At 40.4% G+C, this 13204-nt stretch overlaps 1 protein-coding gene across 1 annotated transcript in view; it reads right to left on the minus strand.

Annotated features, from left to right (window-relative positions):
* The window catches only part of ARFGEF1 (ADP ribosylation factor guanine nucleotide exchange factor 1), a 177963-nt gene that overhangs the window by 57495 nt on the left and 107264 nt on the right, over window positions 1-13204 (minus strand). The window contains exons 10-15 of the mRNA XM_029913311.1: window positions 10412-10646; window positions 3255-3354; window positions 2968-3107; window positions 2741-2849; window positions 1248-1449; window positions 472-523 (exon numbers count right to left, since the gene is read on the minus strand). Coding sequence (XP_029769171.1) covers window positions 472-523; window positions 1248-1449; window positions 2741-2849; window positions 2968-3107; window positions 3255-3354; window positions 10412-10646 — 838 coding nt within the window. The remainder of the gene's footprint in view (window positions 1-471; window positions 524-1247; window positions 1450-2740; window positions 2850-2967; window positions 3108-3254; window positions 3355-10411; window positions 10647-13204) is intronic.

Genomic DNA, 13204 nt, shown 5'->3' on the forward strand with positions numbered 1-13204 from the left:
CACACACACACACACACACACACACACACACACACACAGTCTTACTCAGATAAATAAGAGTCAACTTACTGATATCATAGGTAACATAAAAATACATTATTTTATTTGCTAATCAAAGTTATTTTAGTTTTCTTCCTCTGCTAAATTGGCCAAAAATGTAAACAAAGTAGGGACAGGCCACTCCCTTGTCTTTTCTACAAAGATTGAAGAGGTTAGTCTTCAGTAAGGATTTAATATCTGCCCTCAACCATTCATCATGGGATGCCTTTTAGTCTTTTAAAACCACTTTCTCTTGCTAATGATTGCCAGTATTGAGGTACTGAACTGAGCAACTCCCTCTAAAGATGGTCTAAATGCATCTAAGTCCTCAAATCACTGAGCAATACAAATATTCTTCCTTCTCTTCAACCAATGGACTGTTAATGTGGTGTAATATTGTCCACACAAGTCCAGCATGCTGGACATTCAAACTGTCTGGAACAGGAACTTCTGTTCCACATAAATTCCAGAATAAAAAAAAATTCTGAAATGAAATGAAACAATGAAATTTCCCACAGAATGGAAATTTCAAAAATTAGTTAAAAAGATCAAAACACTTCATTTTGATCTTTTCTAAATGCTTGAAGCTCCTTGAGTTACCTGGAGGCCAAAGAACCTGCCAGGTAGGCTGTCATGGGGTGGTAGAGCCTCAGAACAATTTTCTTGTGAAAATTGAAATTTTCCTGTGGAAAATTTTAATTTTACCGAAAAGGATTTTTCTGTCAGAAAACCATTCTACCATACAATTCCTAACCATTTCTAGTGAATGTCTTAACTATTCTCCAGTTCACATGCGAACAGGGCCATGAAATAACATGCAGAGAATTTCCTTCAAAGGAACTAATATGTAGACTTTTGTCAAATAAGGCATTACAAAAAGTCAATTCTTTTGACTGGTCTATTTATTGTATGAATCTAATATACGTTTTTATCCAAGTCTGGATCCCCTTTTATGCCAGGAGTGTGGCAGAGGCAGAATGCTCATCCTCTCTAACCGTGAGGAAACAGGCTAACACACAGAGCATTGTTGGCAGCCTCCAAATGGAGCAGTATCTAGAGCTCTACCATGAGAGGAACATCTGCTACATCCAGAGGTTTTTGGATGATGGAAGGAGTAACTGAGGGAAGAGGGGAAAAAACAGGGGAGTCCTCAGAGTTCCATGAGAGCCTGAGAATCCACCATTCCACGGGTGACAAAGTACACTTACAAATCTATTCCTTGTTCTATTATTTCCTTCTGTTGCTTTAGGACCTCAAACTGCTCTGGGTTGTCAGTGCCAGACATCTGTGTGCTGTAACTGCCAATTCCTGATGAGGCCGTAGAGTCCAGGGAATTTAAGCTTCCATATCTGTTAATTGTCTCTGGGTGTTTGGTTTCATTACTCTCCTGCTCTGTAGGTTTTTCTTGGCCTACAAAGTGCAAACAAAGGAAACCAAGTCTTGTTTTCAAAAAGTTAAACATATTGTAAAAACTACAAAATCCCAGTTCAGAAAAAATCTGAAAAATAAATTAAGGTTTATCGAGTTACTTTACTGTTATTTAATAGAAACCCGTGCCTAGCGTATATCAAAGGACTCTCTCACAGTATAAAATGTATTTGAAAATGAAGTTTTACATTAGAAGTGGTGTTTCTCATTATAATATTGATGACAGTTATCTTGCCAAAAGCAGTGACATGGATGTGGGATAACGGTCTTTGTACAAGAACTCCTGAACTCTAATCGTAAGTATTTCCCCTCTGATTTCCAGGTTTGATTCCCCTCTTTGGTCTGGAACAAGCCACACTGGACAAAATTTTCAAAACTTTGCGCTTAAACTGCTTGGTTTTCAGAAGTGCCAAGCAACTGGTATTCCCACGGACTTCAATGGGAGCCCTGGATGCTCAGCATCTCTGATAATCAGACCACTTTAGGTGCCAGTGTTTAGATACTCAGTTTGAACATTCTGGCCTTCACCTCTCAGTGCCTCTGTTATCCCATATATCACAGGGAAATAAGAAATAGTAATAAAAATAATGAGCATTGTTTACGGCTATTATTATTTCATCATCTGTGGCTCTGGCAATTATTACTGGGCTTTACCTTAGAAAACATAAAAAGCAGTCTCTATCCTGATTTAGTATTAATCAAAATAACACGAAGTTCAGTATTTAAAAATTAGGGGAGATTGAAAGTCTCAACTCAGAGTTTTATATAAAACAGCCGCACGGAACTGTTTTTCTAATTAGAAGTGTATTGAAATACAATAGAATTAAGTAGCTTCTGATGTTTTACTAATTCAGGAATTGAAATAACTCAAGATCAGCGAGGTTTAAACAAATTTTTGCACTGAAAGTTCCATAAGGAATTTAACAAATGGGACATATTGCTCACTTGTTTGTGCAGCTTCTTGTATTAATGCAACAAATAGTGTTTAAGTGCTGCAAGCTTACTAAACCATTGTGGCTAAGTAGGACGTGTTACTCTTAGCTTTCTTAAGTGCTTATACAACTGGAAACATTTTCAAAAAGCCTGTATTAGAAACTCAAGAGCTTGTGCATTTTTGTGAATATTAGATATGACTGCCAAACACCTGAACAGCACCATTCAAATAACCTGATGGATCAGGTTACCTAGTTACTTGAGCAACTACGGTGATGCTCCTGAGCAACACATCTCCACTCAGTAAATGCTAAAGCATAAAGATTCCAAAACATCTTACCAAGGGTTGTCTGAGAATTGGGATTAACATATTGATCCTTACTCCATTCTACCATGCACTTCAAGATTGATACTAAACATTCCAATCCTTTCTTTCTCAAACTTAACTCCTGGAAGAGATTTCAAAAGTCGGAGAACATTTTAATGTAATGAAAAGATTATTTAAAATATTTTATATGCATCATTCCTACAAACTTGTAACTTTATAAAACTTGCCAGAATACCAACCTGAATATTAGTCATGCCAAGTTCTTGGCTACCCCTTCCTTGAGCAATTTTTGATAGGTCATTAACCAGTCTTTCAAATATGTTTGCTGCATTTAAGTCACAGTCATAGTTTACATAAATATCCACTACACTCTGGGCATCTGTAATAATGAAATAAAATGAAATGTTGATAAAACTTAGGTAGCAATAGAAATAGGTATAAAAAAAATCAAAAATTAAAAGATATTTGCACCTGCAACTTGTCTAGCACACAAACATAAAAATCAGAACCAAGGGATTGTTAGTACCTGCACATATCCTTGTCAGTGTTTGTATAACCATCCATTTATGATCAAATGAGCTAGTAGAAGTTTCCAAGATATATAGGAAAATTTCTTTGAAGAAAACCTAGGAATTATTTCAGGAAGAGAAAAAAAGCCATCTGTTAAATTTCAACCACATGCAGTTCTTATAAACACTTACAGCTTTTGACTCTGAAGGCTAACATTCTGATCCATGCAATACTGAATGCATATAGATAATATATGAGGCAGTCTCTTGGGGTGGAATATGTTTTTACTCATGATTAGTAGGTTTTACAGTCTGCAGGACCTTAAAAAGTCACTACACATATAAATGTAGGGCTCTTTCCAGAAGTAGTTATAGATTCATCAAATCTAATTCCAGAAGGGACCACTGTGATCATCTAGTCTGACCTTCTATGTAGCACACGACATGGAACTTCCCCAAAATAATTCTTAGATCATATCTTTTATAAAAACATCTATTCAGATCCAAGAAGACCAGATGCTGGCTGTATTGTGGGACAGCTTAATCCAAGAGAAAATACTCTTGCACAGTACAACTGCTTAATGTTTTTTAAAATATCCATTTTCTGTAATAGACTTGCAAATCTGTTTGGGCTTGAGTGGGGGGGCATTAAGTCATAAAAAAGGTCCCCACTTATGAGAGAGATGGCACAAGGTAGAGGAGAAGGATGAGTCCACATGATAGTTTAAAAGTAACAACTCTGACAACCTTCAGTTGAAGGGGGTTGTAGGTGTGTATTCTACAATCCCAGATTACAGATGTTGGACACTTGGCCAGAGAGCACTATCTTTGCCTCTGACTTCTGGGGCTGGTGGCATGGACCCTCGCATCTCTATTCCATGAATCTGGCTCTTTTTCCTCAGAACCACACTTTCAGCTTCCTTCATCCAAACGGTTGAGGAGGGAGACCTTTGGCTTCCTAGCTCCTTTCTCTTCCTTTCACAGAGATCCATAATGGAGTAATCAACTAGAGTAGTGGGATTGTGGTACCGAGCATGCTTGGCAACTAGATTGGGCAGAGTATGAGAGAGAGGACAGCCCTGAGCTGTCGTATGAAGGACATACTGATGGTGAAATATGCCCACTGAATAAGAAACAGTCACAAAGACTCACAGAACACTAGCACAAGCAGCTGCTCAAGTTACCTGGGTGTGGACAGAACCGTTAGTTTGCGCCATCTCATAAAATACGAACTACTGCATCAAACTATCTTGCTATTGTCCACTTCTGAAATTTCATCTCTCCCCCCACTGGTAGCTATTAAGATAAGTCTATTTTTGCTTTAGGTTAGAAGCATCCACTTATTTTGGGAAAAACAGCAACAGTGTTCTCTAAGTAACTTTGACAGTAAGCATTTTTTTTTTAAAGCGAGACTTGACCAGGTGTGTAGCACAGATCTCCACCACACAGAGCTCTTTAGATTGTATATATAAAAAACCCAGATCAGCAGAGCTCTCTAGTTACTACTCACAGTAAAGAAAGGCCACTGGGAAGTATGGAGAGATCAACAAACATTAAGAACCAGATCAAGGACTACATCCTTTTTGAACTTGATTTTATTTGATAAAAGCATTATTCAGGGCCACAATACCAAGAGTTTAAAATAACATAAATAAATAATCACTACCACATTGAACATATCCCTTCCAACTAAGACAACTTGTTTTAACGTTTACAGAATCTTTCAAATGCAATACCCACAGTGGTTCCATATTTTGCAGAATCTAAACAGAGCAGCATATATAAGATTAATTTTTTCTCAGACTGCATCCTTATTTGTTATGTATCAGCACATATCCATTGCTCCTGGGGGAATTCTGCACCACTGTGCATACACAGAATTTACGTCCCCCGCAGATTTCTTTGCTTCCCCGCAGAAAAATGACTTTCTGATGGGGAAGCAAAAGGAAGCAACAAGAGCAGTCATGCACCCTCGCCAGCAGTATGTTTCGGGTGCCCAGGGCAGCCGGCAGAGAGGTAAATCACTGTGGGGCAGAGGGCAGGACTGGGGAAGACCCAGCTGGTGGCTCCTACCCTACGCTGGGCTCAGCTGCTAGTCCAAGCTGGGCTGAGGAGGACGGGACTTCCTCTTCCCCTGCATAGCATCCCACCTCCAAATTTCTTCCTGGGCTGTAGGAAGCTCTGAAAACTCCTCCTGCACCTGGACCACCCGGACAAGACACCCACACCTGGACCCCCACTGTAGCAAGCCCCAACCAGCTGCACTTGGATCCCCAGCCTACTGAGCCCCACTCCCCCAGCACCTGGAACCGACCACTGAACCCCCCCACACCCAGACCCCCCTGTGGGGCTCCATCCCCCCCATACCTAGACACCCCTCCTGCTGAGCCCCAATAACCTCCACCTGGACCCCCTCTGCAGAGTCCCGTTGCACCCAGAACCCTCCCCAACAATCCCCTGTGCATCTAGATCCCCCCTGCACCTGGATCCCCCACTGAGACACCCGCAACCAGATTGCTCCACACAGAACCCTCTCAACCCACACCTGGATCCTCCACACTAAGCCCCTCCACACTTGGATCCTGCCTTGCTGAGCCTTCCTGCCCACACCTGGTACAGAGGTGCAGAGCCCTGAGGTGTTTCTGGGGCAGGCCCAATCCTTGCACTGTGTCAGGGTTGGTTGCAGCCTCACTGCTGAGTCCATGTCCCTGGTGGGGAGCTGCACAGAGATCTCCCAACTTTGTGCAGCCAGTTGTCTGTGCTCCCCAATGCCATGCTGGAGTTTCCATATTTATTTGACAAATAGAATTTGCAGAATTTTAAAATATTGTGTGCAGAATTTTTATTTTTTTGGTGCAGAATTTTTAATTTTTTGGCACAGAATGCCCTCAGGAGTAATCCATGCTGCTAGACAAAGAGTCTGGAAACAAGTAAATGACCAGTTTCTGAGATAGAATCAGTGGAGGTTCCAGTACTAAATGTAGGAATCCTAAGTATCAGAATTATGGGCCCCAGGCCTGAGCTATGAGGATAACATGAACTTTGTCCTTTTCCACCCTCCAGACAACTCTCAGAGGAAAAGTCATACACTAAATTCAGTCAATAAGAAATAAATCTAGAATGCCCAGATCTCTGTGCATCCATGAGAACAGACTTCTGGCTTTCGGATGGTCTTTGGACAAATACGTCGGGGGAGAAATTAATTTTCTGAAAATTGTGGTGACTATTTGTTTCTTTAAGCAACCCTCAGACTGATTTTAATGTCTATTACTTGGATAGCTGAGAGGGTGGGGATTTTTGTTGTTGGTTTTTTTTTAAAACCACCATATGAGAAGACCTAATGACAAGAAAGTTTAAATACTTATCTTTGTTCATCACAGGGAAAACCTGATGGCTATTCACAGGTGGGGGGACACTGGTAATAAATCATCAGGGCCTAAACCCCATTAAGTCTCCAAGTTATTATAGCCATGCTATTTGCACAGACTGATAAAGATTCAGATGCTTTTCTCCCACCCCCAATGACCTTTTTTAATATGATCAAATTACCATTACAATGATGATTCATGCATCTGTGGAAATACATGGAATATATGGACCCTTTTAGAAAGATTGTTACAGTAAGATGAGTCAAGACAGAGAGAGCTCCCATATGTGGGTGGAAAGAAAGATGAGATTGCAACCAGACAGATTCTGATTGAGCCCAGAGGCCACTCTGGCTGTTTAAGTGCAATAAAATAGTTCAAAATGAAAAAGGATGGATGACAATCTGTGGTCTTCTTTTTAAATAACCCAAGTGGAGAGCATCTTCCTCTTAAACAAACAGGTTTCCAAGCCTTCCAACAGAATATAGTGCTCAATCTCAAAATCAAGCGGTCAGTCTGAGGAATTTCACATCTACGTGGAGAATCCTACCCCTGATCCTGAGACAAGAGATTCAGTGTAATAGAAAGCACAGCTTGTGGGTCTTCTTAGCTCCAGGAGCTCACCACAACTGCCAAGCCCAGTCTGGGGCTAATAATTACAATCTGTCCATGCCGTTTGGACAACCATTCCAAAGGATCAGTGGTATCGAGAGTACACAAAAGGAACTCCTAGCTGAAGTCCAGGAAAAAATACATCTGTCAAAAATGCTGGCTCCTGTGTTTCCTTGAAACAGAACCAGAAACATCTCTCATTTTTCTTGGTGGCAAAAGAATGCAGTGACGATCTGCCTTATTTGTGGAAAAGGGAATACAGGCTTGACTCCTTGAGATATCATGCATGGTTGTACTTGCTTGAGGAGTCTTCTAAAATGATGTATTTTTCAGGTAAACACAAAGCCATTAAAGTGATCTGATGATGGGTTAATCACTCTCAGAACATGACAGCTTTCTGAAATGGAACTGACAAGACTGGCTTCTTTCCTCACAGCTGCTATGGCACAACACCACAGTATTATCCCTCTCATTTGAACAGTTTTAGATTTGATTACAGGGAAGAACCTATCTATATTGTGCACTTATGGGGTCCCCATTATTGTTGTTAATATCTTTATACTCACAACAACCCTGAGAGGTAGCCCTGAAGGATTCAGCACCTGAACTGACTCCTGAGGTATCTGATTATCAGTACAGATGGTAAGGGAGATAGGGAGGGGACTCCAACATGATGTTCCTCCTGAATGTCTTGGAGAACAAACAGCAGCATATCCATGGTGGTTAAATGTACAGAGCGCTTCCATAACTAGCACTGCAGAGGCTTCAGACAGTATTATGAATGGCACGGAATAGTTACCCAATGCCATAAAGCCTAAAAGTCACCAGAACCACCATATACTTTCACTGAGACTAAGGCCTTATAGAGATTACTGCTTCCTGTTTGTCTTAGAATCTGCTCTTTGGTAAGAAAGCTTTAATAGCTGTGGTGTCTGTATGGGCTTTGATAAATTCCACCCTTGCTGCTGAAATGAAGATGGATTTCTGTATTTATACCCCAGGGAGCGAAACAGTACGCACATCCTTTGAGAACGGAGGACACGGATGAAATGGAATCTTATTCAATCATCAAAATACAAGCAGATTTGTGCCTTGATGCTTGAGGAGAGTAGCCACAGCAGTCAAATGTTTTGGCTTTTTCTAGAAAAGGAAAACAGCTGACATGTTTTCAGATAAAACCAAATAAACCTAAGTACCATTTAAGCCACATCTTTTATTCTAAAATTTCTTACATTAAATACAATTATATTATATTGTACACAGTTTTTAAAATATTATATTTTGTTTTATGCCCTATACTAGAACTAAAACTTCTGTTTGCATCACTGAACTTTGCTTGACAGCAGAGTTTATTTGCAGATTTTGCCACTTCAGAATCTCATCATTATCCTTCATCAATACTGTACACAGCCAATTAGAAGATTATATAATTCCCAGTTTAGAGATCTATTCCCAGATTGTATACATTTTGTATATAATTTTGCATAATGTAGAACATATGCATTATTTACATATAATATATAAGGCATTATTACAAGGTTATGAACAGCTTTCCTTTCCTTGAAAGCTAAGATTCTACAGTTCTGTAAATATCCATTTTGATCACAAAATTATCATGTGTACTATACTGTGGGTATATGGATTTCCTACTTTTATTAAAATCTGTTCATGTATAAAAGAGGTGAAAGTATGCCTTCCCAGAGAATTAACACACATTAACAGTCAAATATGATGGAGTTGGTGTGTTTTTTTTTAAGCAAATTTGACCGTTGACCAATAACCTGAGCTCAGGTGATCAGGTAAATAATCATTTGTCTCTTAGAAAGAATTAAGATGATTACTAAATTAGTGCAAATGAAACTAAAGCTATAATGCAAATAAGAGTAGGCAAAGAAACTTAAAGGTTATTTTATAAAAGGAGCCTGAAGCCTAGTACTTAGATTGAGGCTTCTTGGTAGTAGGGGGCAGGATAGCTCAGTGGTTTGAGCATTGGCCTGCTAAACCCAGGGTTGTGAGTTCAATCCTTGATGGGGCCACTTAGGGATCTGGGGCAAAATCAGTACTTGGTCCTGCTAGTGAAGGCAGGGGGCTGGACTCGATGACCTTTCAAGGTCCCTTTCAGTTCTAGGAGATGGGATATCTCCATTAATTTAAATAGTTAAAAAGGCCATGTTAGGCCTAATAAGAGATAGCATTAGTAGGTAGCCTTGGGTCAGAAGATTACTATATATCTTGTGATAAACTGTCTAGGCTGAAAAGGCTTTATTTAGCCAGCCATCCTTAACTGCATTATATTGAGAATTTTCTATGTGCACAAATGCTTATGACAATTGTCAGAACCCCAAAAATGGGTAGCAGGTATGACAAATATGACAAGAGTCCAAGATTTAATCAAATATGGTCTTGAAAATAGGTGGGTATAAGAAATAGGTGCTTAAAAGAGGAATCAACTTGACCCTCAGTGGGACCTCCGTATACCAGGATGGTGACAAACTGTAACACTTAATCTCTCCTTAAGGGGAACCCACAGCCCCATGGATTCATGAGTATATGTGACATGGATTCCGATTTTATTCTTATTTTGTTTTCTATATCTGTGATTTTGCTTATATTGACCATGATAGTAAAACTCAATGACTATGTGGGTGTTTCACCAATCAACTTCTTCATAATATCTAAGTGCCACCAAAGAACAAATCTTTTATCAGTGACAAATGCATTTTTCACTCCAAATTAATCATGCCACTACCAAAAGGATTTCCTAATAATTTCTGTGTGGTAAGTTAACGAGTCAGAGTACTAAGATTTGAACATTACATTATTTAAAACACATACATTAGAACTGCAAATTCAATCTATATTTTCTACAAATATTCCAGAAGACTTTCCATACAGAATGTTGGCCTTTCTGCTCTACCTGAATGATGTTTCAAGTGCATTATCAGTAACAGCTAAGATACTATCAGTGCTAGCTCCCTTTGTCCTTGGGGGAGAAGGGCTTTGGAGGAGTGGGGGAGAGTGCAGCGGTGGGAAGGTTCAGACCTTCTCATATTGGGGAGCTCAGACTCAGTAGAGAGAAACTTGGTGAACAGTATTTCAGAAAAATTCAGTGTTTCCAAAGTAGAAAAAACATTGAGCTACATGAATATGGTACAGTTAAAAAGCAAACGAAGTCACTGAAAATTCTATAAACATACCTCGATCTGCATCTTTAGGTGTGTCTTGAAGTTTGAGAGAAGTGTGAGGAATATGGAAAGTGAAAGCTCAAAAACTTCTGGAACAGATGAAACTCCATTCTTGGATAATGCAACACAAAGATACTGCTTAATAGCATTTATAAACATCTCATTTGTCCTGAAGACAGGTCCTGCATTCTGCAGAATGGACAGAAGCAACTGCAATGAAAGAATCTTTGATCGCAGCTCGTGAGACCTGGAATGAAATAATATATACTAGGTATGAACAAGTTTGTAGTCACAAGTGCAAAACATGCTTCTGGAAAGTTTTTGTGAGCCACACTATTATTTTATGTTTCAAGTACTTGAAATAACATGCTACTGTTTAAAAACACTTTGTTAAAGAAAGTAGCAAAAAAGGTGATCTTAGTTACAAACAACATCAATTTGGCACATTTCAATCAGGCAAAAGTGTGTTTAAGCCCACAGTAGCCTTTTGCAGACCCGCCCCTCCCTCTGCCACCTACACCTACCCACACAATCCCCTCCCCTCCTGAATAGCTGTTTGGGGCTGGACATGGGATGGTTCTCCCCACTTCCTAATCATGAGAGAAAGAGAAAGAATTCCCTTCTGAGTGGTTTGGGAGGATGGGCTTTTTCTCCCAGAAATGGGGACACGGAGGAGAAGAGTGACAGTTACAGAATTCCACAAATTCTTCTTTTCTCCATATGCTCCTCCAGCATGGAAAAATGAATAAGGGACCCTGTGCAGCTAATATACTGCCTGATGTATTTAGGCTTTTTTCTCACCACTTAGCACTTGACACCTCACTTTTCTTTATACACGTACATGATACACGTATAGTCAGAGGTCCTGTCATCAGTCTGCCACTTGCTCTACTTAAGAGCAGTCAAACTAAATGGCACACTAATCAGAAGTGCTGCAATGGCAAAGCAGGGTGTGTGAACAGTATACTTGCATTACAGACTAAAACTGAAGAACAATTTTGGAAACAACTACAACAACACCCACCCACTGCCAAAAAAACCCCAAACTAACAAACAATGAAAAGTGATGCAGCAACCATAAGATCTCCATGAAAGCTATCCACCTTTTCAAAGAAATTTGAAAAGGTTATATTATATACCTTCTTCTGGAAAGTAGAGATGAGAGGCATAAGAGAAAAACAAATGTAGTTGCTGAAATACTGTGTGCATTATCTAGCATAGCTTCTTAGGACCATTTCTATCAGGTGCATAACATAGATCCAGAGAGCATGGAAAGTAATGGGGTCCACCATGGACCACCGATGCAATCACAGGAAAATCAATTTGAGAATGATACCCTCAGATAGAGCTAACAAAATAACCTTTGTTCACTGCTAAAGAGGAAAGAGATAACATACCATCACTGCCATAATAACCTGAGAAAAAACTGTTCCATGATCACAAGTTTGGCTGTCAGTTTAAACCTCTGCACATTAGCAAGAATCACTGCAGGGAAGCCTCTGATCCCAGTATACCCAATGACATTTAACTGTTTTTAAAGTAGTATTTTCTTAGGAGCGAAGAACAGCACATTCTCACTTCTCAGGTAAACACATTTGACTACTAGAAAGACAAAATTTGGGCCCTGACCAACAGTATATAATAATGGAGATGCAGCTGCAGTTTAGGGAGTTAAGGGACAAATTGCAATGAGTATGAATAAATCAAAACCACTCCCATTTGGATTTTGCAGTAGCCAAATAGAAGTGACTTCCTCCAATAGTCACTATAAAAGTCCTGACTGATGTGGTAATTACATTCTGGTAATTGTCTTGGGAACTAATGCTATACACAGAGGAAGCATGCTGTCTTAAAACTAGAGGTATGAATGTCAGAAAAGTTTGATTAACAATAGACTTTTTTTGTGTGTTTGTGGGGGGAGGGGAGGAACAAGAGAGAGTATTTGCATCCGTAAGGGTGATGGAATCCATGAAGTGTCCTGGATTGTAGCATGCCTTTCTCTTAGGCATATGAGATTTATCCTTATTTCTGGATGTCTGAGAGAAAAAATGAGCAGGTGGCTTTTATGGAGAGCAAGAACATGAACTTGTGAAAGTATGGCTTATATTAAAGAAACATTTGTTGCTAGTTGCCATTCAGATATAAAGAATACTGGAAAGAGATCCCCAGATAATACTGATCTAGGAGGTACACAAGATATGGTACAGTACCTCCTCACTTAACGTTGTAGTTATGTTCCTGAAAAACGCGACTTTAAATGAAATGTGCTAAGCGAATCCAATTTCCCCATAAGAATGAATGTAAATGGGGGGTTAGGTTCCAGGGAATTTTTTTTTTTTTTTTGGCCACACAGTACAGTACTATAGTTGGGAGGTGCCCCGGCCTTACCCCACACAGGCACAGCCCACTGGCACTGGAGACAATGAAGCAGGCAAGGAGGCTGAAGGTGCTGTAGGCTAGGAGAAGCACGTTGTGCAGCAGCAGCTTCCCCTACTCTGCAAGCACCAGGGGCGGGGGGCTCAACCCTTGGCCCGCCCACGCCACCCTTTCCCCCAAGCCCCCACTTAACCGTCCTCTTCTTCCCTCCCCCTTTACTCCACATGCTGCGTCCTCGCTCCTCCTACCTTCCTCCCCTGCCTCCTGCCCGCGGCAATCAGCTGGCTTGCAGCGTTCAGGAGGCAGGAGGGAGGGGGGAGGAGTGAGACACGGCACGCAGGCTCCCCCTCCCTCCTGAACACCGCAAGCTAGTTGATTGCCTTGGACAGGAGGCAGGGGAGGTGCGCTGCATCCTCGCTCCTCCCCCCT

This window comes from Terrapene carolina, unplaced genomic scaffold (assembly GCF_002925995.2).
Source record: "Terrapene carolina triunguis isolate 2854851 unplaced genomic scaffold, T_m_triunguis-2.0 Scaffold58, whole genome shotgun sequence".
Lineage (NCBI taxonomy): Eukaryota > Metazoa > Chordata > Testudines > Emydidae > Terrapene > Terrapene triunguis.